General features: G+C 37.2%; 2 protein-coding genes across 3 annotated transcripts in view; both read right to left on the bottom strand.

The window, feature by feature from the left end:
* LOC138691366 (uncharacterized) overlaps nucleotides 1-16,325 on the bottom strand; it is a 29,045-nt gene extending 12,720 nt beyond the window's left edge. For both annotated transcript variants that reach the window (XM_069813281.1, XM_069813274.1), the window contains exons 1-2: nucleotides 16,037-16,325; nucleotides 10,135-10,632 (exon numbers count right to left, since the gene is read on the bottom strand). In XM_069813281.1, coding sequence (XP_069669382.1) covers nucleotides 10,135-10,632; nucleotides 16,037-16,154 — 616 coding nt within the window. In that variant the 5' untranslated portion in view covers nucleotides 16,155-16,325. The remainder of the gene's footprint in view (nucleotides 1-10,134; nucleotides 10,633-16,036) is intronic.
* Nucleotides 16,326-20,045: 3,720 nt separating this feature from the next.
* On the bottom strand, nucleotides 20,046-26,641 carry LOC138691358 (cytosol aminopeptidase-like). The gene is made up of 3 exons (XM_069813265.1): nucleotides 25,886-26,641; nucleotides 23,094-24,048; nucleotides 20,046-20,423 (listed from the first exon to the last, which is right to left on the bottom strand). Exons 1-3 carry the CDS (start codon nucleotides 26,308-26,310, stop codon nucleotides 20,181-20,183), a joined length of 1,623 nt encoding a protein of 540 aa, XP_069669366.1. The 5' UTR covers nucleotides 26,311-26,641; the 3' UTR covers nucleotides 20,046-20,180.
* Between the last annotated feature and the right edge of the window lie 671 nt (nucleotides 26,642-27,312).

Raw genomic sequence — 27,312 nt, 5'->3', positions numbered from 1 at the left:
AACCACCAGCCGCCAGTGAGTTCGAATAATGTATTTATTCTGTACTTATATTTACTTTTTGTATCATTAATATTCAGAATTTAAATGTATTAATTTTATAATACAATATGTAAATTTCATTAACGTTGCTGCATAAAATACATTACTTCAGTAATGTATTATGTAGAAAATAAACATAACAATGTGAACCAATTACAAAACATACCTGTTGCTCCTAATTTTGTTGCTATTTTCTTTCATTTCCTAGCCAAAACATGTCGGTTGTGGTGTTGTTTATATCTTTTATACCATATAGATTAAGTATTAAACACTAAATCTATTAGTTCGTCTTTCATAATTTCAGGAACAAAGTAAAACTGTTATCACAAATTTCGGTAGTGAAACAGAAGCAAAAAAATCACACACTGCTCACAGGTTGTCTTGATAGTATGATGAAGAACGCAGTAGAATGGCAGGAGATGCGACGCGACGTAAACAAACCAATCAGGAGCAAGCTACATCGATGTCTTCCTTTCTACAGCGATGAAAACACAAACTTTCTTGTAATCGAGCCAGACCTCCATGTAAACCGCTAGGGTGAACTGTCGTGAGCATCTTCGACATGTGCTGTCCCATTTAAAGCTGCATGTTTGTGTGGTGACATCCAGATATCGACCGCGAGCAGCGAGGCATCTTCGGCATGTCCGTACCCTAATGCTTTCCGAGCAATGCCAGAGACCTTGAGTTGCGTCGTATGTGAGAAACCCATTATTTGTCTAGTTTTGCCAATGAATGTTATTTCAATTATGTGCGATTTATCACAGTTCACGTGCCAGAAATGTTGTCTTCTGGGCTAAAGAGAATCGTCATTTTGTGTTAGGAAGGAACGCCACATGTAATGATATGGGCTGGAGACAACATGTTATTTATTTCGACCATATTCTTTTCAACGGGCCCATGAATAACAATAATAAATACAGACTTCTTGGACAATTTGTAATTTCTAAGTAAATATTAGGTTTGTTCCAGCACGGTTCGGAATCAATTCTGAACTGCCTGCTCATGAGCAGTAGCTCAATTCTCGTTCCTACAAGACTAAAATTGATTGTGAACCGATAATGAACTCCCAGTTCTGCTCCAACGTGCTTTAGAACTCGTTCGGAATGAGTGAAATTGGTTAAGAGCAGAAACTGGGAATTCTGAACTGTTGACTTATGAGCAGATGGTTTAATCTGAAGTTCTGGTTAAAATGCTTCGAGACTAGGCAGGTAAAAATAAAAAACAGTCCATCATGAGTGATTTGGTAGGGGATAGTGATATATTTAACGAAGAATTAATTTCTGAAGATGAATATAATTTTAATATGAGAAGAAACTCCGAAGGCCGTGAAAGAACAACAATTCAAGAAATGTTCCAACAACGTAAAATCCTGAATTAGTTCTGACATCGTACACAACTGGCGCACGCGTTGAAAGAAGTTCGGTATTAGTTCGGAACGAGTTCTGAATTGCTTGCTGGAACAAACCTATAATAATACCAATAATTATTAACCCTTAATCCGAAATAGTTTAGAAGAAACTGCCTACTGAAGGATGCACTGGGAGGAATGGTGAACGGGAGAAGAGTTCAGGGCAGAAGAGACGATATCAGATGATAGACGACATTAAGATATGTGGATCATATGCGGAGACTAAGAGGAAAGATTGGAGAATGCTGGGTTTGCAGTGAAATACCTGCCCATGGGCAAAACATGTATGTATGTTATTCACATAAGCGTCATTCAGGAGGGCGTGACTGCCCCCACCCTGCCTCCAGGTTTCAGATTAAAGAAATTAATAACTGAGTAGTACTCATAAAGCAAAATGACTCTGCTCAAATGGGACCAAGGTGTTACCCTTTCCTATATTAATAGTTCTAACCTATTGTAAATAAAAGTACAATTAATTTTTGTTAATTTAAGTAAAAATCTCTTCATCAATCAGACTGTGTGTTCATTTGTTCGCACCTACGTCACATTAACAGCAAGTGCATGTAAATTATGTTTCGTATAAATAGGATAAGAAGTTAAAGCTAGGTCTTTGTGTGGAAATTGGTAATATAATGTAAAGTGGGGTACATTAGACCATAAAACAAAAGAAATTAAACCATAATATTAGCACTGTTTGTGACTTAAAATAATAAAAAGTACATAAGAAATGGAGAATAATTTAATCAACTTTAGAAACATGTTCAGTACGATATCACGGTTTATTTCTTTTTTTTTTCGGTCAAGTTTACCCCAGTTTATGGTGTGGAAAGTAATTTATTTCAGAGGAAAAGATCTTCCTTTGGCTTTATGGTCAAGTTTACCCCAGTTTATGGTGTGGAAAGTAATTTATTTCAGAGGAAAAGATCTTCCTTTGGCTTTATGGTCAAGTTTACCCCAGTTTATGGTGTGGAAAGTAATTTATTTCAGAGGAAAAGATCTTCCTTTGGCTTTATGGTCAAGATTACCCCAGTTTATGGTGTGGAAAGTAATTTATTTCAGAGGAAAAGATCTTCCTTTGGCTTTATGGTCAAGTTTACCCCAGTTTATGGTGTGGAAAGTAATTTATTTCAGAGGAAAAGATCTTCCTTTGGCTTTATGGTCAAGTTTACCCCAGTTTATGGTGTGGAAAGTAATTTATTTCAGAGGAAAAGATCTTCCTTTGGCTTTATGGTCAAGTTTACCCCAGTTTATGGTGTGGAAAGTAATTTATTTCAGAGGAAAAGATCTTCCTTTGGCTTTATGGTCAAGTTTACCCCAATTTATGGTGTGGAAAGTAATTTATTTCAGAGGAAAAGATCTTCCTTTGGCTTTATGGTCAAGTTTACCCCAGTTTATGGTACGGAAAATGGTTAATTTCAGGGGAAATAGGGAGGGAGTATGCCATATGATATACACTATAAGATTTTCCCTAAAAATCTTGCTCAACTCCCCCACCCCCAACAAGCAAAAACTGAAATGTTGTCTGCGGTTAGTCACAAACCGCAATTCAACATTTTTTACACAATGAAAACATTTGCTCCAATTTCTAAGTAATAAATTTAATTTACTTAGCATTCATATGGGAAGCATAGTCCTGTTGATCTATTAATATATATTTTTAACTTTTTAAGGTCAAAATTGTATGCAATTTAGTAGGCTTTTGGGACAAGTATTTTCAAGTTTTAATAATTACATAAAAATCTTAGCTCTTTTTATTACAAGTACTTATCAAGACTTCCTCTAGAAGAGAAGTAAAGCTGATCTACATTATGAAAGGATTTTGTCCTCACCAGAACGCCAGGCAAAATTTACAGCCAGCTGTTTCTCAATCCACTGGTTCCCTGCTTTGTAGACAGCTATCTCTGTAGGTAAATATTTTGATTAAGTCTGCAGATTTCCGTACAGGACATTGCCATATGAGACTACAGAGACTGCTAGTGGATAAAATGGAGAATACAGTAGGAAATATAGGGGTGGACATATTAAACCTGTAGGATGTAGTGTATACAGGGCTAAAAAAAATAGTGCCTACTCGGCCATTAAGAACAATCCTAAATGTCAGTACATATAGCAGTTGTTGATACACAAATAAAGGAATGCTCTATATTATGATGAATCAAAATAAAAAAAAAAGGTTAAAGGAAAACTAAAGCTGTTAGTATGCAAGAATGATTTAATAATGTACAAAAAATAAACATTATAATTATTCCTTAAGGCACAGCTTCTCCAACTTTCAGCCATAATACATATCATGATATTTCAGAAGGTAAATTCATATACAGGGTGGAAGTGAAATAATTCTACAGACTCAAAGGGACGATAGATACACTTAAATGAATAGAAAATCTATATTACGTTTTGTGATTAAATGCACGGTTAATTAGACAACTGAGTTGGAAGTTTCAGCAGTCTGGCAACATGGCCACTTCTTTCTTCTAGTAATAAAGATGTACGAGGTCAACGAACTCAAGTCTGTCTGCCTTAGTGAACTACCTCCCATCTCCCTTGCTGGCTACAATGTTGCAAGCTGTTTACGTCAGTCAGTGGCTTCAAATTTGTATTTTTAAATGAAATTTACACGAAAACCATCCACGCTATTGAAATATGCCAGAGGGATAAGTGATTCTTTATTAGATTTTCTATCGATATAGACAAAAATCACGATCTAACTCGCAATAGTTACCGAATAAGAGGGTGTTTAGCATTTGGAGGAAAAAAAAAATTCTGAGAAAACTATGGACTTTTCATCAATATGGTATTATACTTTTCTGTTACATACAACATGAGCTATTTGCTCTGAAAATCTGCAGGGTTATTTCACTTCCACCCTGTATAATATTTTCATTTTGTCGTCAGTTAAAAAGATATATATCACAGATGGTTTCAATGTGCAAATAGATATTAAAAATATCTTTCACTTTAGATACCGGTATATTAGTACAAAAATATTTAAGTTTAGAAATGAACGAAGATTTTGTACCTCCACACACTTAATGGTTTACTATGGATTCACAAAATATATATCACCTTTCTTTTCATATTGGAAGTATTTCTAGAAATGTACAAAGTGTAGCTCGAAGAACAGGAAATCTCTGAAGCTAGAATAGAGGATCAAAAAGCAAGAAAAATAGTTCAGATAAACATACAGCAGATTTTGCTTAGCTTCAGAGTTACAGTTACTTTTGTGTGGCACGTTTATGACATCGCACCATAATCTTAGCAAATATTCACAGACAAAAAGTAATACAAGAAGACCATAGTGACTGCTGAGGGTCTGAGTAAAAGCACTGATTATTCAATGAATAGCTCCATTAAAATAATAAAAACAACTCTGATTTGTACACCAGATATTTAAATGAGCTGCTGGAAACAGTTCCAATTGATGTTCTTCGCCACGTATGTGATTCACGTATGACAGAACACCATCTCATTTTTTTGCTGCTGCTAGAAAAACACTAAGTCAGCAATTTCAAAATAAATGAAGAGGTAATCATGGCCCTTAAAGCCTTATTTTTGCCTTGATTTCCAGCCGCTGGATTTTTACTTATGTGGCCAACATCCATTGTACAGTAGTGGTACAAAAAACCCGTACTGATCCTTGTAGTTGATTTCAGAGCCTTGTTCACTCCAGAGCATTGGTGCATATTCCTTGGACATATAAATATAGATAGTTATGCTAATAACGATTTTTTATGTGCAACAGTATTGTTATTAAAACATCAGGGAGTTTTGATTATGCCAGCATAAATTATTCTCACTAGTGAGATGACAAATGATTTTAATACAGTGTATTGGAAAGAGATAACATACGCCTTTAGTATGACAAACCAACTGCGTGGCTGTTGTTCAACTGCACAGGTGGTTTTGGGTCTAAGGAATATCCACCGACACTCTGGAGTGAACAAGGCTCTGAAATCAGCTACAAGGATCGGTCCAGTTTTTTTTTGCCACTACTCTACACTCAAGACTTGCCAAGAGCAGAAAATTGAGACAGTCCAAGATGAGGTATTTATAATATCATATTGGAATCTATCGTAACAATTTTAGCATTGTATCTTTTAAACCAAAAGTAACTGCAAGTTAAAAACTAAATAGAATAAGTCATGCGTATATAAAAATGTTTTGCATCGTGTTAGGTACACTATTCATAATCTAAAGGTTTCTTGCTTATTAAGCTACACCCGGTAGTGAGCTATTTCATCTCACTTTTGATAAGATTTATGTAAAAATCTTTTTTTCAATGTATAACACCAAGTCTTGCATATGGGTGCACACAAAACAATAAAGCAGTTTGTCTGCTTACGAACAGTGAACCCTGATCACCAAGGTCCGAATTTTGATGATATGCCACTTTTTTAGAGTCAAAGACATTGCTCGTGTATTTATGAATACTGTTTATGGTCAACATATTGCAGAAAAAGAAACACAACAACACAACAATCTATACCAGTACGTAATTTTCTGTCATTTTCGAATATAAAGTAATTTCTTGTTTTTTTTTTTTTTTTTTTTTTTCAGAAAAAAATTTTTCTTTCCCTTTCTCTTTTTTTTTTGTGTGACTGCTAATTTTCCATTCTGATATTAATTCAGTATAATATTTACTAAAATCTTCTCAACATTATCATAACTAATAATGAATTATATAATAAAAAATAATTTGCTGACTTTTTAGACATATCTATGCTAAAAAAAAAGAAAAGAAAAATCTTGGTTACTGGTATCTGTTTCAAGGCAAAATTGATGTGTGAAGAAAAGGAAGAAATGTTGAAAGCCACAATGGGTGAATGGTATGAATTCAGAGTAACTGGACAGAAGATATCACTACATGATCTCTGATAAAGTTAGCTCCATTAAGTGAAAGATTTCCCTTGCTAAGTACTTCATCAACATTGTCGCAGTGTTACCAACCTCAACAGCATCATGTGAAAGGACATTTAGTGTTATGAATCTTTTAAAAAATAAAGTCAGTTCTTCTTTGTTACAGACAACAGGAATCATTTAATGGTTAACATGAATGGTCTAAGTCTTTTATATGGCTATTTTGATGCAGCGATATTAGTAGAACACTGGTTTTCAAACAAAGGGATATAATCAGTGAGGGAAGTGAGACAGTATGTGCTGGTATGGAATACCGCCTCTGGTTTCTATAGTCAGAAAACATACTGGTAATGAAAAATTACATACCGTCACTGAAAAAATGTGATCCGTAAATTTGTTTATACATTTCTTCATCTGTTTGCTTTTTAGATCTAAACTGCAGCCTTCTGGAACTGTACTCAACGTGTATTTAGACACATTTATTTGATAAGTCAACTCCTGGAATGCTTACAACGATAGCATTTCAAATACAGAAGGCAGTGGTCTGTAGCATGTGGTGGCCATTGTTGCCAATTTAGTGATTGATGAGATCTTATTCTTTTAAAATATTTGTCAGTGACAAATATCGTTACTTATCTGTTATTTAAATAGAGTTACGTACAGTACTGTTTAAGTACTCGTTAATGATAGAAAAAAAGTTTTAATCATTAACACTATAGGAAGTAAATTAATTTTGCACCATTGTTTAGTGATTTTCCGTAGTATTGGCAATGTTTGGTTCAGGTTTGAATTTTGAGCTTTACTGCTTCAGTATGTGGTATCGTTAAGTAACAGCTAACATAGACATTTAAATATAGTACTTATTATTGTAGTGGTGTTTGTAATATAATAATGGATACATTTGTCATACGAGGAGTAAAGATAAAACTTCAGTGACACAAAAGTGAAGGGTGGGACTAGGCCCAGTAAATCCAGTCTATATGAAAATAGTTTTACTACGTGCACTTGTCAAACGCTTTTTCAAGCCAGAAAAATGGCAGTGAAATAGATTTTGGTTATTTTCCGACATTTCTGAATGTTACTCAGTCGCAAGCAACTTGAAATGTTTATTAAGAAATTTAATGTTTGCGTTACTGACTACACGAACAATTTTTTGTATATGTCATATATGTGTATGTTGTAAGGGAGAGGGTATGCCTTTTTTAAATTGAGGTATGCCAGGAGAATATCTTGCAGTAGCATACTACCTCTGTTTTTTCCTCACTTCCCTCACTGGATATAATCACAGTAACAGAAACCATTAGAAAGGAAGCTATATTGGAACCTGAAGAATGCGGCAAGATTCAACAGGATTGCATTGTAGAGGGAAGGAAGCGAATTTTTAAATTATTTTCTACCCGATTCCCAAAAACATTTTACTGGCTTCTAAATTTTTGGTAAACTTCTCTAGCCTGGGTATTATGACAGAAATTTGAAAATAATGTACTTTGCATTTCATATACACCATGTTTCATAAAGATTTGAGGGGTTACAAAACTTTATTGAAAGTAAACTACTGATCTCACATTAATGAAACCAATCCAGAACGAACGAGGATCTCAAACAGTTTTTTTATACCTACAAATGTTCAATGTGTGTACCATGGTTGACACGGCACACATCCACACGATAGTCTAGTTTTTGCCACACTCTAGGGTTCTCCAGTTTTTCCCCAAATTAGGCATTTACATCATTTCGTTATCATTCAGTAGCATTCCCCGAACGCCGGCTGGCGACGCATGGAGGGTGCTGGCCTAGAGACGAGTGGGGTTGCCTGCTCGAAACCTGGGTACACATAACCTTAGTGTGTGTCAGCCGGTGTGGGTTTGAGAATGCGTCACCAGAAGGTTAGCACAATAGATCTTAACAGGTCGCAGTGCTGGGCCACAGTGCCCCTCTCCATTAAATTAAATCCAATTCAATTAAAATTCTTGCCACACTCGCACCAACATGGACCTGTCGATAGTGTCAACTGCTGCGATGATACGCTGCCTTAGGTCTGCGATATTATGCAGCATTGGTGAGACGTCCACACCTGTGGAGTAATGGTCAGCGCGTCTGGCCGCGAAACCAGGCGGCCCAGGTTCGAATCCCGGTTGGGGAAAGTTACCTGGTTGAGGTTTTTCCGGGGGTTTCCCCTCAACCCAATGCGAGCAAATGCTGGGTAACTTTCGGTGCTGGACCCCGGACTCATTTTGCTGGCATTATCACCTTCATATCATTCAGACGCTAAATAACCTAGATGTTGATACAGCATCGTAAAATAACCAAAGAAAATAAAAAATTAATTGGTGAGACGAATAACCCCAAAAAAAAGAAATCACACGGTTTGAAGTCCGGTGACCTTGAGGGCCAAAGCATTAGGTGCTGATCATTTTCAAATGCATGTCATGGCAACAATGTGTGATTTTTTTTTTAATTTGTTACAAAATGCACGTTGGACTAAACCACTGACATAGTAGTGTGAAATTCCAAAATGCAGAACTATTTCTCCACATGCATTCATAACAATAAGAATATGATCTGCAGGTAAAAGAACAATGTGACAGCCTAGCGACAGCAGCAGCGGAATACGAGCTTCAGCTGCAGCTGAAAAAAAACAAAAACCACAAAAAAAAAAAAAAAAAAAAAAAGGCCTACAGGCAAGAATGTAAACTCTCAGCTTAATAAACATACACACACAAACTGTTAGAGTTCCTCTTTCGTTCTGAGCTGGTTTCAGTAATGTAAGTTCAGTAGTTTACTTACAATAAAGTTTTATAATCTCTCAAATCTTCATGAAACACAGTGCATGAAATTCACGTACAGTACGATTTTTCCAATTTTTTCAACCATTTACTCCAGTCACCACCATTAAAATGAATCGTCAGAGTTCTATTGTATACTGGACTTCACACTTCACCACCAGTCATTTTCACATAGGTGAAGTGTGAGACACAAATATGGAGGAAATTGTGCACCAAGGTTTACATATCCAAGTAATTCAAGTTTCATTTTCAGGCTATTTCCATCATAGTTACAGCATAAAAAACAGAATCAAATAGATGGAGTGTCTATTCAAAGACCTGCCCCACATTATAAGATGCACTTTGTCAAAATTGAATGAAAATAGCAGATCCTACTGAGACCTACTTGAATTAATATTTGATAACTTTGCTTTTAAATGTTATATTTTAAGAAAATAAAAACTTGTTGTACCAGAAAACTATAATGTTTGCATTTATCCCATTCTCAGTCTTCTGTGAGCACTAAATATACTGGTACACTTAATACATTCAGTAACCTCATTGAACTAGTATTATCAAGATATTAAAATGGTAAGAAATGATATGGGGACTGCTGCCACAAAAGAAATTAGCCTAATTTGATATTTGATATTAATATTCCGCTCACAAGTATTTGAAGTAAAATAATTTTTGGGTCACTCTTATTCCATTTCATATATAAATCCGAATGGCAAGATATTCCTTCACAGTAGCCATCTATCACAGCTTCTCAATAATCTATCTATGCCTCTTATTTGCAAAAAAGATATTTTCATTAAAACCAGCCTAAGAATTTTGTAAATGTATCACACACAAGGGTGGTCACGAAAAAGTAAGTGCCTTTAATAACATTTCTAGTGCAATGGACAATAAAAATGAAAAATAGGTAAGTAATTGAAATACGTATAATCCTCCCTTTAAAGTAACATTTCCTATCTGTTTCAGAAGCTTTGCGAACGTCAATCTCTTCATACTGTGTTTCTTTATCGGTAGTACCAGAATTTTTTAAAGAATTAAATGCATTACCTTGGAGCACATCCAAGACGCTTTCAAAATCCCGCAGTGTCATATTATCGCATGCTGTCTGGTTATTCTGACCATGAATAGATGCAGTCATCAGCTTGCAATCTGGAGAATTTTCGTAATACAGATTTAACGAGATGATGTCCCCGGTTCCAGTTGTCTGACACCCAACAGTATGTCCGTTCGAGACTGAGGCAGGAAAAAATGTCTGGCAGCCAATATCTTTCTTGGGAACTTCTGTTTCATGAGGTAACTCTGACACTGGTTGGCTCAGATTGTCCAAGACATGTCCTTCAGCTTTTGTTGACAAGGTATCTGCTTCACTTGACAATGGAAATTTAGTTCCACTCTCTTTCATAAATTGTACCAAGTTTTCAGCCATGCAATTCTCCAGCTGTTCTTTTTCAATCGGGTCCTGTGTCTTGGCAGTGGCTATTTCTCCTTCAACCATATTTTTTACACCATTGCTTGCTATATATGATAAATCCACACACTGAGGACCTGCAAAGAAAACAATAAGTTACTATCAGTATACAAACATACCCATAAACCCCGAAAAGACAAAGTACAGTAAAACCTGTTCAAGACGGAAGTGACATGGTCCTAATTTTTTTTCCGTTGTGGACAGGTTTCCGTATTATTCAGGTGTGACATTAAAATGGAATGTTTTGTCATTCATATACATGAAAAACAAAATGGCATGCCGCAAACTGCAAGAAGTACAAAATATTCCATTAACACTCATCACATTAAATCAGCTTTCTGTCGCTTATTATGTTGGTGAATCATCTTGATTAAAATCTCATTTTCTGTATAAATATTATCGTAACTCACTCATTAGTCATTAAACATTACTAAAGTTTACTATTCTCATTCTATTTAATATCTAACACTATATTCTAATACTGTACTGCATATCACTGCACATTATTAATTAATTGGACTAGGAGCCATCTATTAGAAGCCTTGAATTCTGGTTTATTTAATCTCTTTCCCAGTTCAATAGCTTGCTTTGCAGAACAGATCCAGAAATTGGCTTGTTCTTTAAGGGGATACTCAACTTAAAAATTGTAGAAAAAGTGTCATAGAAATGAAAAATTAAATTTCTACACTAATTTACGTGACAGAACTAAATCAATACGCAGAATTCTTCCCCTATTCATTGAGAAGTCACAGTCAAATTAACAAAGCCAAAAAATAAAAAATGATAATTAAAAGTGATATTTCAATTAATGATGGATTAAAAATTGAAATATTTTTTATTTTGAAAAGTATTGGATCTAATGAGCTGAGATATTGCATGTTACTTTCCATGTGTATATTAAACTTTTTCTCTAAATTTGAAAAAGATTGGTCAAATAGGAAAAAAGTTCCAAAATATAGTTGAGTGTCCCCTTAAAAGGTCATGAAGAACCCACTCCCACAACAGTTCATTTATTTTCACATAAACAGTTGCTTTCTGGTTCCTTTTGTGTCACCAATATTGGCTGCACGCCACTCACTCATTATGATCTTTATTTTTTAAAGTGTCACACCTGAGTTTTCCACAACTGTACTTCAATATTATTTCACATAGACTTTGTTTCTAATTTTCCTTTATCTCGATAACTTTCACTTCATCACTTAATGTTAATGCCACATTTTATGCAACTTTTTTTTTTTTACCAGGAAATCACTACACTTGCGCTCTGTTTAGCTACGACAGTATACAGGTGTGAAGCATTGAAAATCTTTGAAGGGACTCGTCTGCCTAGTCAACAGGGTAATAAAATTTATGACCGATAGGCCAACACACCCTCGTACCCTCTAGAATTTTGCAAAGAAAACTTGTTTTTATCTTAGTGACCTACATATTTCGTATATTCCTTGAAATTACACGCTGTTTCAAAATACAGTTACAAAATATAGTGTGTATCCAAAATATTTTTTCCGTTTTGAACAGTAGCAGACAGTTTCTGTTTTATTCAGGAAAAATTACACATAATACATACAAATTTCGTCGGGACTAATAAATTGTTCCGAAATAGACAGGATTCCGGATTATTCAGGTTCCGATTTGAACAGGTTTCACTGTATATGATTATGTCTCGTGACCAGAACATAAGACGAAATGGAAATATAAAAATGGGAGATTTATCCTTTGAAAACCTGGAAAAGTTCTTTATATCTTGGAGCAATAGTAACAAATATAAATGACACTCAGAAGAAAATTAAACACAGAATAAAGAACTAATCGACAGATTTTATTCCCAACACAAACAAGAAACTCAATTGAATGATTACAAAATTGTTTATAGGTTTTGGTTTTTTTTTTATTTCTTCTTTAGTTATTTTGTATAGTGATGATTATTTTTTGTAATGTGAATTGTTGTAATAATATTTTTATTAATTATTTAGACTTGAAGCTTTGATCAACCAAATGAAATGAGTGCTTTGCTTGTCCTGTCATTAATTTACTTCTGGGAAATGCACTATTATTATTCGGTTGAGAAGTTTTTGTCATCCAGTCTGCTCTCAAACCACCTAAAAGTTAGAATTTATAAAACAGTTCTAAGTCTTACCGGTTGTTCTGTATGGTTGTGAAACTTAAACTCGCACTTTGAGAGAAGAACTGAGATTAAGGGTGTTTGAGAATAAGATTCTTAGGAAAATATTTAGGACTCAGAGGGATGAAGTTACAGGAGAATGGAGAAAGTTATATAACGCAGAACAGCACGAATTGTATTCCTCACCTGACATAATTAGAAACATTAAATCCAGACTTTTGAGATGGGTAAGGCATGTAGCACGTAAGGGTAAATCCAGAAATGCATATAGCGTGTTAGTTGGGAGACCGGAGGGAAAAAGACCTTTGTGGAGGCCGAGACGTAGATGGGAGGATAATATTCACATGGATTTGAGGGAGGTGGATATGATGATAGAGACTGGATTAATCTTGCATAGGATAGGGACTGATGGCGGGCTTATGTGAGGGCGGCAATTAACCTCCGGGTTCCTTAAAAGCCATTTGTAAGTGTGTTATAAATGATAATAAGCGATTGAAAGAATTTTAGTTTTGGCCTTTAAATGTGCAGAAATTTCATCTCAACAAATGTAACTTTTCGTTTTGCAAAAGAATTTTTCAAAGTTACATTTGTTCGGACCAAATTTCTGCACATTTAAAGAATATAAACCTAAAATTCTTTCAAAAATTTATTATCATAATACACTGTTCTCTTAAACTGATTGAGCATACAATGGCTTTCCCAAAACACGCTATGAAGTATTTCAAATAAAACCATTTTTATCTCGGAAACAAAGCAGAAACGAGCAGTGGCGTAACATGAAATTTTGACCAGGGAAGCTAACTCAAGTTGTCTTTCATGAAATATGAGAAAACGTATTACAAAAATACAGTCTTAAAATAAATAGTAGTCAATTTCAAGTCAGCAGTCGAAGATTGGTTGGAACATCGGAAGTAACACCAATAAGGCATGACCTCAAATGATACATAGTAAAATATGATTTCACGGTTTACACATATCTCTTAACAAATAGACACGTATACGTATAACATTAGCTCACTCCCTGTCATACTTAGAGAAATCACAATATTAGTATCATTACGTAAGTATGCGTCTGTCTTTTGGTTGTGTCCTTCATTCACAGCAAGGGAGTCGGTCATTTGTTTTTTAAATCACACTTTTGTTCGTAAGTCAGTTTTGATAATACAATTGTCCTAAAAAAATTCAAGTAAATTAGTGTCAGGAACTGTTATTTCACTCATTATTTATTATATCAGCCACAGTGCACACTAACACTTCAACTGAAAACAACTGACGAAAAGGGATAACTCGGAAACTACTTATTTTAAATGTTAAAGCTAGCTTCTTTGCGAGCCTTGCGACTAGGGTAGCTTAGGTAGAAAGGGATGGAAAATCTGCAGGGTGGATTACACAGAAGATGTTAAAAAATGTTATGGTTTATTTAACGACGCTCGCAACTGCAGAGGTTATATCAGCGTCGCCGGATGTGCCGGAATTTTGTCCCGCAGGAGTTCTTTTACATGCCAGTAAATCTACTGACATGAGCCTGTCGCATTTAAGCACACTTAAATGCCATCGACCTGGCCCGGGATCGAACCCGCAACCTTGGGCATAGAAGGCCAGCGCTATACCAACTTGCCAACCAGGTCGACTACACAGAAGAAACCGGTCTGCTTGGAAGCTGGTGTGTGCAGGCTTCTTGTTTACTGCTGCATCACAAATCATCCTGAGCTGCCGCATCACAATATTTAACGCGTAAATATAAATTATATTAAAATTAATAAATAATTTTCTTCATAAACTGCAGGTTTATTATGAAATTATTATTAACTGGGGAAGTTAAGCTTTTTAGCTTACATTGACGCTACGCCACTGGAAACGAGCAAAATTGTATTGAACTTTTTTTTTTTTAAATACCTCATAGAATAACGCCCTGGAATTAATGACATTACTTACAGTACAGTCTGTATAATAAGAGTGATAAAGTTATAGGAGAATGAAGAAAGTTACACAGTGCAAAACTGCATGCATTGTATTTTCACCTAACATAATTAGGAACATTAAATCCAGATGTTTGAGATGGGTAGGGCATATAGCACGTGTGGGTGAATCCAAAAATGTATATATGGGTATTAGAAGACTTGAGGGGAAAAGGCCTTTGAGGAGGCCGAGACGTAGATGGGAGAATAATATTAAAATGGATTTGAGGCAGGTGGGATATGTTGCTAGGGACTGGACTAATGTTGTTCAGGATAGGGACCAATGGCAGGTTTATGTGAGGGCGGCAATGAACCTCCAGGTTCCTTAAAAGCCATTGCAATACAAATGTGTAATAAAAAAGTACATGCCAAGCAGAACATTTTACATGAACTTAAAACGGATCCAAAACTGGAATGTATAGATGATCCTTAAATTTTAGTGTAACACTACTAATATTCAGCTACACTTAGCAATGACTAGTGTAATCTTGAAATAGGAGTGATGTCTGATATATGTTATTTGTAAGTTACAAGTATGGCACGTACTTTTATGAGATAAAAAAGTTGAAAATATTTATGTTAGACTATCATGTGCTATAAACTTAAAAATATGGGTAATTTTTTAAGATAGCGTTACCACGTTAAGAAACAAATGTATTTACATCATTGATTGTAGTCGATTCATACGTATCATATACGAAAACAAAAAATTTAGTGTCGACGTCAATTTCACACGAAAATAAGGGTCAAAAGTTGCTGTGAAAGTGCTGGTCAGTAGAGAGGTTCAGCAGACAAGATTGCTCGAGCGAGGTGGAAAGGGTAGGCGGCAAGAAGGGGAAGTACATACATCTCATTTCTGTGAGTTTCCTTACTGATTTACAGAGAAAAGGCGAGTTTTCATAAAGTCGAATTAGTGACAGGTTAGGTTAGTTTAGGTTTCTCGTATGCCTTGAAAGAAAGACCACATTCTTAGGCAATTGTGAATATTATGCAAGGCACAGTCAAAGCCTAAACTAACCTAACCTAAACTGTCACAGATTCGACCTTGCGAAAACTCTTCTTTTTTTTTTTTTTTTTCTGTGATCAGTAAGGAAAGGCACGGAAATTATAATAGGTATGCTGACTCTCACTGCCGCCTGTCCCTTCCATCTCGACGAAGTAGGGAAGATTTGTTTACATACCTGTAAAGCATTCTTTAAAGTCTTGGTGTATTTTAGTACCGGTACAGAAAATATTGCACCCTATGTACGAAAGAACAGCACAGTTTTGTACCGGTATCTAACTTACATGTTTATACAGGCCTATGCCCTATTTATTCTGAATTTTATTAATTTTTGGTGCTTTCATGTCAATCAAGCTATATTACAATATTAAAATCAGCAATAATTTCTGTTAGCCTACCTGCACTCGTAATATCAATAATTTTGACAGCTGTATTTCTAGTTTTCCATGAAGGTGGTTTCAAGGCATCCAATTCGTCTTCTGACGAGGAGGCTGACGATTCCGCTTCTGGTTCCATTTTCTCCTACAGTTTCCAAACACCTAAACGACTGAGAATCCCTTATCAACACTCGTCTACTCTACGCCACAAATAATGCAACATCAGATATCAAGAGGCCTAGCCCTCTTGCCCTCTTGATCAGATAGTAATCATAGTTCATACAAATTTGTACACACCCGAATAATTCTCGGAAATTGCTGATATTCATGTACAGTGTCACCAACAGTTTTAATATAAAATTATTACTGGAAGGAACATAGGAGATGAAATAACTAATTTCTATGTGTTTTAATGAGTTTCAGTTACAATGAGAACTATCTTCAGCTAATTATTAGGCATATTTGCTAGTATTTAAAAAGGAAACGCTTTTTTAATTTTCTATTTCAGCCAGAAAATATTGGCGATCTTGTACACAATCGAAAAGTACAATCGACAGCAGATTATAAAAAGAAGGGGGAAATTTGAAAACTATCTACGTAGCCACAAGATTAAAGCTACTTGTAAAATCATTTCACTAACAAATAAAGTGGTCTACTAATCATTTAATAATATTATTATTATTACACACACTGTTAAAATTTTGCCGTAACTGTTATAGGATAAAGCAATGGAGAACATATACTGTAGATTTGTCTACTTAGCAAAATCAGTACTACGAATGAAGATATCAGTGTACTTGCAGATTATGCACTTCATATAGTGTATGTACTTACTGCTGAGTGTGATATTATATTATATATATATATATATATATATATATATATATATATATATATATATATATATATATATATATAGCCTTGTGAACGAATTTACATTATGTCATCAGTAAAACTCTCGTCGTCTTCAATATATCAATGCGTAGTCACATTCCGAAATGTAGACGTACAGTAAAATCTCGATGGATTTGAAGAGGAAGTAGGCCTATTTATTTATGCAATAAGAGTAGCTATGCTTCTCTTTTAACAGCCACCGGATGCATGGATGCGTTCGAGCTGGTGGTACTATTAACATACAGTATGATGATGAAATGGAATCGACCGGAATAATGTTCATGCCTATAATACAGATTAGAAACAGGTGGAACACCGAAAAAAACTCCAATTGCGACTTTGTCAGCCACAAGTGCCACTATGAATTTTTCAATGAAAAATCTCAGATCTGATCGGATTTCAACGCAGATCGACTGCATAACAGGCTGATGGTGTAGACCACATAACCACTGCATTTGTATATTCATTAACTATTACTTTAAGCAAGGGGGAACAAATTCTTTCCTCATAGTTCCACCCCTCCTTCCCCAGTTCTGCAACTCTGGTCTAGTACCAAACCCCAGTTCTCTTTAACAATATGTATAATCCTTTATTAAGTGAGTTGATCATTATATTGCAACGAACCTTTGTTTGGTAGATTTTGTTTTTTAATATTATTCTATTTTTTACTCCACTGAGTTAAGAAAAACTCTTATATACTTGTATATATTTTATTATTTCATGTAACTGAAGGGGTGAAAATGAGAAGAAGCTACTAGTAGAATATTATAACATTTATTCAACAAATGACGTAAATATACGCCGAAGAAATTATGATACCGCACCTAATAGCATTAGACTCTCCTGTAAAACTTCGTCTGTGTGGCTTAGGACTATTTCATTCTCACCCCTTGTTAATGTAAGGTTCCTATCCCTGTATATGTTTTGTTATTTCTTGTAAGGCCACTGTTAATGTAAGGATATAAATGATTATGTTATTAAAAGGCCTAGTTTTTCTTTATTTTTAAAAATGATATTAATCTAATCAGTTATTAAATTTCCATGTTGTGTTTGATTGTCTAGGTATTCGTTTAGGAATACTGTCCAGTGTAGCTAATCATAAAGACAACTTCGAAAAATGTGCAAAAAACTACCGGTACTGAAAAAAAAAAATGCGAGCTCGTGATGCTGCCTTTTCAGTAATTAGATTTGGCTGAGATCCACAAAATGTGCATATTTGTGTGATTTTTTTTTTGGGGCCGATGCCTATGTTGCTAGCGTCCGTGTCGAGCGTGAACTTCCTTCCAGGGACGGGGTATCCGAGTACAGGAACAGTGCAGATGGCTCAGTCGGTTAAGGCGCTTGCCTGCCGGTCTGAAGTTGCGCTCGGGCGCGGGTTCGATCCCCGCTTAGGCTGATTACCTGGTTGCGTTTTTTCCGAGGTTTTCCCCAACCGTAAGGTGAATGTCATGTAATCTATGACGAATCCTCGGCCTCATCTCGCCAAATACGATCTCGCTATCACCAATCGCATCGACGCTAAATAACCACGCAGTTGATACAGCGTCGTTAAATAACCAACTAAAAAAAACAGTGCAAAGCGTCTCTTTCAGCGATTGGAAGGATGACTCCGCCTCGTCCGTCCATTGGAATTGTCGTTTCTCCTCGGTCAGCTGGATTAGAGGCTTAGCGATGTTGATGTTATTAAAATATTTCTATTTCAATTTTAATGTCCACACACTGTACTGTGTAATGGAAAATAAATTAGGCCCACTATTATTATTATTATTATTATTATTATTATTATTATTATTATTATTATTATTATTATTATCACAATGACATCTTTTTCATGTAGATCTGGCATACCGGTACGTCTCCCGACAACATAAATACCACAGTCTAGTACATATAGTCACGAAGCTTGAGGTGTTGTTTTGCATTTCTCATGATACAACGCTCCAAGCGGTTAGCAACTGAGAATATTAGGAACAATAGATTGTGCCGGTACTATTTCGCATTCAGCGTATTCCGAATCTCACCTGTCCGGTGGCATCAATGACGTCACGTTGCAGCGAAATAAGGAACAAAACTGCTGGAAGGATCGATGGCTGTCATGGCGACTGTACAAGTTGTTGTCTATGCTACGCTAGCAAAATTTTCGTACTCCCATCTCGTTCAAGAAAAGATAGCATAAACAATTTATTTCTTGAACCGGTAGTAATAACTGGTCCGTTGACATGTTCGCTCATAAGCCATTAACATATTGTTTTTACGTTGTGCTCATTACAAACAATACAGCAGAACTAAAGCTTAGGAAAATATTTGGGGCTAAGCGGGATGAAGTTACAGGAGAATGGAGAAAGTTACACAACACAGAACTGCACGCATTGTTTTCTTCACCTGACATAATTAGGAACTTAAAATCCAGACGTTTGAGATGGGCAGGGCATGTAGCAAGTATGGGCGAATCCAGAAATGCATATAGAGTGTTAGTTGGGAGACCGGAGGGAAAAAGACCTTCAGGGAGGCCGAGACGTAGATGGGAGGATAATATTAAAATGGATTTGAGGGAGGTGGGGTATGATGATAGAGACTGGATTAATCTTGCACAGGATAGGGACCGCTGGCGGGCTTATGTGAGGGCGGCAATGAACCTTCTGGTTCCTTAAAAGCCATTTGTAAGTAAGTAAGTACAGCAGAACTAAAGCAGAACACACCGCCATGACACAACAGTGCACTATGTTATTCGTCTGCTAATTCCCGTCCTATACAAGAACCAATCAGATTCACTGATGGCGGCTGATGGAGACTGCCACCACCTCTGCAAGTTAATGGCAAGTTGGCGACACCGGTGGAGCATCAATGACGTCATCGGTGGAATTCAGAACACAGTGATGCCATCGGATTGCTCACCGGTGAGATTCGGAATACGCTCATTATCTGTGATGAGGCGATAGTAGCGATCCTAGTGGCTAGCAACTAAAGTTCAACTGTCATTGGATGCATTTTCCCTACTTATTGAGCTTCGTGACTGTATGTACTAAATTGTGGAAATACCTTGAATTAGGAATGTTGCTAATGTGAGTAGTCTGTCATACGAATGAAAATGATTCTAGAGTAGTAAGTCAGTAGGGATCCAGCGATCAGACTCAGTAAAAACAAACAGTACCGTGACGGAGGAAAATAGACACTGTTTATTCTTAAGAGTACATCAAAACAAGCGTGTTAACAGTAGCTTAAACAGATGCAGGTGCTTGCGTAAAGGCTTGGTCAGGGACAGTAGCAGGGCTCAGGGGCAGGGCTTGCAGACGAGCTGCGAAATGAACTCGATGAGGGTTCGCGTGGGGCGGCCAGACATGCCCCGGCGCAGGTAGGGCTCGTCGATCCCGTTGGACATCATGACGCCGAAGTTGTCCAGGTGCATCCACTCCCCACACGGCACGAATTGGCGCAGGAAAGCCGCGGCCTTGCAGGCGCCGCCTCCAGGCCCCAGCCCCACGTTCTTCAAATCCACCGTCGTACTCGCGGACACCTGTGGAAAGCAATGACAGACATCTTTGTGATCAGTTACGGTTGGCAGTGTGCAGTATAACTCCTGATTTTGATTCAATGTTACGGTACTTGAAAATAGTGCTGCTCAGCGGAGCGAATACAATTGGCGGAGGAATCGGAGATACGAATAGAGCTCTCCACCGGTTATCTCCGGTACTACCACAGTCTAGTATGTACAGTCACGAAGCTCAATACGTAGGGAATATGCATCCATAGATAGTTGCTAACCACTAGGATCGCTACTATCGCCTCATCACAGACAATGCGAAATAGTACCGGCACAGTCTATTGTTCCTAGTACCCTCAACAACTCAAGCTTCGTAACTGTATATACTTAAACTGTGGTACTACCGTAGGTAGTAGAGAAGGTATACGAAGGGATGCGGAGATCCGGAGGGAAGCGATAATTGAAGGACGGAGTTCTCAAGGACGACCGGCCGGCCGACAGACCGGCGGAACTGGCACTATTTGTCAGTGGGATAAAATGGTACTGAAGCGGGTATCTGACACATGGAAATTCTTTCATTCAGTAGCAGAATTTTGTCAAGGGAGTTGTTATTAAAATTGTTTACAATTTACATTATCGGAATTTTAAATGTTGTGTATTAATTATTGTTATTGTTATTGTTATTATTGTTTGTTGTTTAGTCAACTGTTCGAAGACAGGTCTGAACCTCACAAGTGACACCAAGAGGCACCATTTATGAGACAACTAGGTCAGGAGATAAAGGGGTAGGGTGACCAATTCCTTTCCCCCTCCATTGCATACATCGCCGACTAGCTACATATTACACTAGTCAGACTTCATATGTATACAAACAATATTGTTCTTCCTCTGACACATATCAAGTGAGATGTACTGCCTGATAATAGAGGTATATAATGCCAGAACCTCAATCAGAGGATTCATTACATATTTTTCATTGTGTTCTAATTTCTTTGTTATATTTTTTATCTAAAAAGTGTGTAACCCGCTATGGCACGTAATAATTACACACTACCCTATTATCTCCTGGCCTAATTGCCTCGTAAGTGGTGCCTTCTTGGTATCACGAGATTCAGATCATTCTGCGGACAGTTGACTAAACAACAATGTAAACGAGAGAATACGTCAAATAAAAACCAACAGGTTATAACATATAGAAAGAATGCCACATACTAGACTCCCACAGATTTTACTTCAATATCAGCCTAAATGGAGAAGAAGACTAAGACGTCTGATTACAAGACAGAGGGATTCGATCTCTTGATGTGGAAACAGGCCAAAGGTCTAATTCCATGAAGTAGAAGAAGAAGAAAAATATGCCCAGTGCATTTGATATAGACTAATGATTTAAATCTTTGTGTTTTATGGTCAAATTTACCTCAGCGGTCAAGTTTACCCAAGTTTATGGTATGAAAATCGTTCATTTCAGAGGAAATGGGGAGGAAGCACGCCACGCAATATACTACGTACGGGCTATTCCATATGAAATCGATCAGTAAAAAACCTCGCATTTTTTTAATACTCTAATTTTTTCCCTACTTATACAAGGTGCTGAGGGGAGTGCATTTTCAAAAATATACTATCGAAAGTCAAACGGTTTTCGTACTATTGAGCGACAAATTTAGCGTATTTTATAAAAACAAGCCTCTTTCAGCGCTCAGAACTCTGGAACCGTTTACTGCAGAACATTGAACGGGAGCTCATTTTGAAGCTGACATTTGGAGGTTATGATAAGAAGTAATCCTTATTTTTATTGTATACAGGGAGACAGATAATCTGATTTTACTTACTTTTAGGCTTTTTGCCCATTTGTAAAAATGTAAAAAATATTGAGAAAAAATCTTGCATTATTAAGAGGGATTCGGCATTGTTTGCTTAATGTCACGGCAATAAGTTTCGAGGGTATTAAATAAATTATATTCACACGCCTAGACTTGAACGGCGCAGTACCGCACGCACTGGCCGAGAGATGAAGATAAGCGATCATTGGGCGTCATTTCACTCCTGTGTTTATGAAAACTAGTCCAGCCATGCGCTACTAGACGAAACACCACGTGTTTACGTCTTCTGGCCTTGCTTGCCTAGGCTAGCTCCCGTCTCACAGTCAGCTGGTTAGTTCACGCGCGTACTATTTATTTTCTTTATTTGATATTTTCAATACTTTCTTATCAACGGTGCACCAGTAAAAAATAAGTGTTTATTTGTACTTTCAATGCGGAATCTAACCATATATTTTAAAAATATTTTTTTTCGGGGGGAAAAGCGTCTTAATGAAGAAAAATCTAAATTTCTCCATTTCCATAAAAAGTAAGAAAAACTGTTTACATGTTAATATAAACTTTAACTTCTCAGCATCAAAATAAACCATGATTTTGATCACTGGGTGAAAGGGTTTCGGAGCCACAACAGTTTAAAGTTTGTAATTTTATGAAAATACGATAAATTTAAATATTTTTAATTTAAACACTATGAAGTTCTGATGCCTCAAACTTTGCAGAAAGCATTGTATCACAGTTCTCTACGTACAAAAAAAGTTTCACTGTATTTGGAAATTGTAAAGTCAATTTTCTCTATATTTCGGTCGATTTGAGATGGAATAGCCCGTATAGAGCCTTCCCTTACAATCTTTCCGCCCCTCCAAGCAAAAACTGATTGGACTCAGACCTGCTTGGTGTAGTAATCCCAGAGAGGGAAGCGCCACAGCCGGTCCCCGGTGTGAACCCCGGCCATCCGGATCTGCTCCCACAGCGCGTCAGAGTTGGTGAACACCACGGTGGCTGCGGACCCCATGGAGTGCCGGGCGTCCATGGTCATGGTGCCGACGTCCACCATGAAGCGCGGCCAGAAGTTGTGCGCGTAGTAGAGGGAGTCCGCCAGCATGAGGCGGCCCTCGCAGTCCGGGTTCTGCACCAGCACGCGCTTGCCGCTCATGGTCGTCACCACGTCCCCGGGCTTGCTGGCCAGGCAGCCCGGCATGTTCTCGCACAGGGGCACCAGCCCCCGGATGTTGATCGGCAGCTGCAGGTGCGCCACGGCCCGGACCGTCGCCACCACGCACGCCGCCCCCGTGACGTCACCGCGCATGTGCAGCATTCCGTGGGGGGTCTTGAGGCACAGGCCGCCGCTGTCGAAGGTGACGCCCTTGCCCACGAGCACCACGGGCCTCTCGTCGTACGACGTGCCGTAGTAGCTGATCTCCAGGAAGATGGGCGGCTCGCAGGAGCCCTTGGCGGCGGCTAGGAAGCCCCCCATCTTCTGCGTCTCCGCCCAGCCTTGAACCTTGACCTCCACGTTGACCCCGGACTTGCACAGCACCTCGACTGCCGTGTGCGCGAATATCGTGGGCGTCATGCGGTTGGTGGCTGCCTCGGCGAGGTGCCGCGCCAGGTTCTGGGCCGCCGCCTTCTCCAGCCCGATGTGCCAGCCCGTGAAGTCGCAGGACTGGAAGAGCTCGAGGTGCGGCATGTGCAGGCGTCTGTCCTGCCTCTTCAGCTCCTGGTACAGCCACACGGCCAGCGCCGCGCCTTCCGCCGCCGACTCGGCGTGTCCGAAGTCCTCCACGTGGATGCGCTGCGTTCGCAGAGATTGCAGCTTTCTGCAGCCTACAGCCGCCGCCACCCTGCGACGACGATACAAACCGTACAGGGTGTACAAAAAGATTTTTGACATGAATACATCTATAACTTAGGATTTCCAGAGTTTCAAACTGAAAATACTGGACATTTTGGAAATAACTGCCAAAATCGTTCCTTCAAGACATTATCGACATGTTTTACCTTTAGGAGCATGTTATACAGGGTGATTCACGAGGAGTTACCAGTACTTACGGAACACATTTCCAAAGACATTTTGACCAAAAAATGTAATATAAACATTTGTCCTAATCTTAATATTTTCAGAGTTACATTAATTTGAAGTTGTTTGTAAAATACCATTATTCTTTAGTTTTAAAGGTAAAAGAATATTACAGATAAAGAATGAACTATTTAGGAGTATCATTTCTTTAATTAACTAGTATTCTGAAGCTAAAAATGTGTTGTGAATTCCATAGTTGCTTCCTTCAGATTTTTTTTAACCACAAAATTACATTTTTCTTACGAGCTTATCACAACAATTATTACAAATCACGCCACTCTTGTAAATTATTTAAGACTGTACAGTACATTATGATTCAGAATTAAACTGTAAAAATCAAGTTCCTAACGTCGTATGACTTGTAACAATTGAAGGGTTCATAACCATAGTGGGCCAAACGCCATTTACTAAAACCGTATAAAACATGGGTTAAAATGAAGTTATTACCATAATTCAATGGAAACATATAGCAAGTAATGTAAAGAATATACATTAAAACTAAATAATATGTCAATCTTCATTAAACTATGGTATTCACTTAACTTTAACCCTTGCTTTCTCCGTTTTTAATAAATGGCGCTTGGCCCGCTATGGCTCTGAACTCTTCAATAATTGTTGTGATAAGTGCATAAGAATGATGTAATTTTTAGTTAAAATTTAAAAACAAAATCTGTACGAAGCAATTCACAACACATTTTTAGCCTCAGTACACTAGCCAATTAAAGAAATGATACTTCTGAATATTTCATTCTTTATTTGGAATATTCTTTTACCCTTAAAACTAAAAAAAAAGGTATTTTTAACAACTTCAAATTAGTGTAACTCTGAAAATATTGAGATTAGGACAAATGTTTGTATGACATCTTTTGCTGAGAATGTCTTCGGAAATAAGCTCCATAAGTGGCGGTAAGCCCTCGTGAATCATTCTGTATACAGTATAACTATATGTGAAAATAATTTAAAATGAATCTCATAGAACTATTAATGCTTACCATTTGCTTTGTATTCATTCAGAAACTTTTACAATTGAAATTTCCCTTAACGAAACAGGTTGAAAATTAATGAGAATTTGTCATTGTAGATTACACTTACAATCACTTAAAATATGTAATTAGAATAACTTTCATAGCACTATTCATAGCTACTATTTAGATAAATAAATAAATTAATTACGGCAGGAAATATTATCAAATACGTGAGACGAGAGACTGGCGAAAATGTGGGTAAAATAGGGAGCCCTGGCAATCCTACTATAAGTTCGGTCCCAGAAAGTCCACCGACACATTTTCAGGCCAGTTTTGTCGCGCCTATAATTTCTAAACTACACGACATATTCAAATGAAGTAAACGGCGATCGACAGACGAAGGATAAATGTATCCAACATGATTTTGAGTTGGAGGGGTGACAAATTAGAATGTGAAGCGATAGAACGTTCGCAGTGGTGTAAAGCGATTCGTAACGAATCAGGCTACAATCTGTATTGAGGAACAATTACTAATGGACAAGTTAAATTGGAAAAAATTATCGCGTGAAATTGAGAGAAGACTGAAAATTCACAATGTCGAGGCAAATACAATGCAAATGGGAGCGGGCATACTACCTAATGGCTTCTTTCTCTTCCTCGCGTTCCTCCATGTCGTTGTACCCCGCGCACTGGGGGCCCAGGCCCACCACTACCACTCGGTCGAACTCCTTCTCCAGGTCGTAGAATATCCTAGGCTCGCCCAGCTGTGGGACAGGCCCCGACACTTTCAGCAGGTATTCCAGCATGCCTTTCGTGCGCTCGTTGTACTTCTCAGCCGTACTGGTAAACTTCGGAGGGTACAGTAGGGGGTCGCCCAAGGGCAGGTACACCCCCAGCACCACCCCCGTCGTCAGCTTGTCCTCTCCAGAGCACTGGCTTATCAGGTCCTGCAAGTTTTCATCCTCTGTCGCCGAAGCGGTTGTCTGAAGCCTCAGTCCAGCCGCCCGCCGGAACGTCAACAGCGCGCATCGGGTAGCGAACGACCTCAAGAGAGCTGCCATCACTGTCTTCCTCAATATCACAATTTTAACGCTTATAATAACTTCAATCCACAAAAAAGATACACTGCAAATTTATAGCGGCCTACAAACTGAAGATTTAGTAGTATTATGAAGCAATAACGTTGCTGTGGAAACGACAATTCCTCGACGTTGCTATGGAAGCGACAGTTCTTTTGTTATGCAACTATGATTATAACATTGTCACAGTCTGAATCAAACTTTTTCTTGGCCTACCCAGGTTTTGACGTTCTCATGGTAGTGTCACTAAGCGTGACATATTCAAAATATATTGAAACAAATTAATAAATTGTGTTAAAATTCTGCGCTGCCCGTTCTTTAAAGATATATTGCTTATTCTGAATGAAAAAAAAAAAAAACAAATAAATTAATTTGAAGAATTTGATATTTATTTATTTATTTATTTATTTATTTATTTATTTATTTATTTATTTATTTATTTATTTATTTATTTATTTACTAGCCGTACCCTTGCGCTCCGCTGCACCCGTTAGAAATAAATATAAAGTAATTACATAATTAAAATAGGACATTTGATCCAGGGAAGATTCGTGTTTGATAGAAGGATAAATCGTTTAATATTTTACTTAATTTAAATTGTATTTAAATAATTAAAATGCGATCATTTTGATCCAGAGACACTCATTTGGTGCAATGACAATTCCTTTAACATGTTTCTTAATTTTTATTACATGCATCCATACTTTAATGAAGACTGACATATCATTTAGATTTAATGTGTATACTTTATTTTACTTGCTATATGTTTCCATTGAATTATGATAATAACTTAATTTTAACCCTTGTTTTCTACGTATTCAGTAAATGGCGCTTGGGCCACTATGGTTCTGAACCCTTCAAATAACTTAAATAACTTAAATTATATTATATTATATTATGTTATATTATATTATATTATATTATATTATATTATATTATATTATATTATATTATATTATATTATGTTATGTTATGTTATGTCAT

The sequence above is a fragment of the Periplaneta americana genome, chromosome 2, assembly GCF_040183065.1.
Source record: "Periplaneta americana isolate PAMFEO1 chromosome 2, P.americana_PAMFEO1_priV1, whole genome shotgun sequence".
NCBI lineage: Eukaryota > Metazoa > Arthropoda > Insecta > Blattodea > Blattidae > Periplaneta > Periplaneta americana.
Note: the sequence above shows the minus strand (reverse complement) of the source record. Positions and strands in the feature narration are given on the sequence as shown.

Excerpts from the sequence above, each read along its gene's own strand:
- LOC138691358 (XM_069813265.1), bottom strand. The coding sequence starts at position 26,310 with ATGGCAGCTCTCTTGAGGTCGTTCGCTACCCGATGCGCGCTGTTGACG. Across the intron at positions 24,049-25,885 it reads GAAGAGAAAGAAGCCATTAG|GGTGGCGGCGGCTGTAGGCT; the intron begins GTAGTATGCCCG and ends TCGTCGTCGCAG. Across the intron at positions 20,424-23,093 it reads GGGATTACTACACCAAGCAG|GTGTCCGCGAGTACGACGGT; the intron begins GTCTGAGTCCAA and ends TGCTTTCCACAG.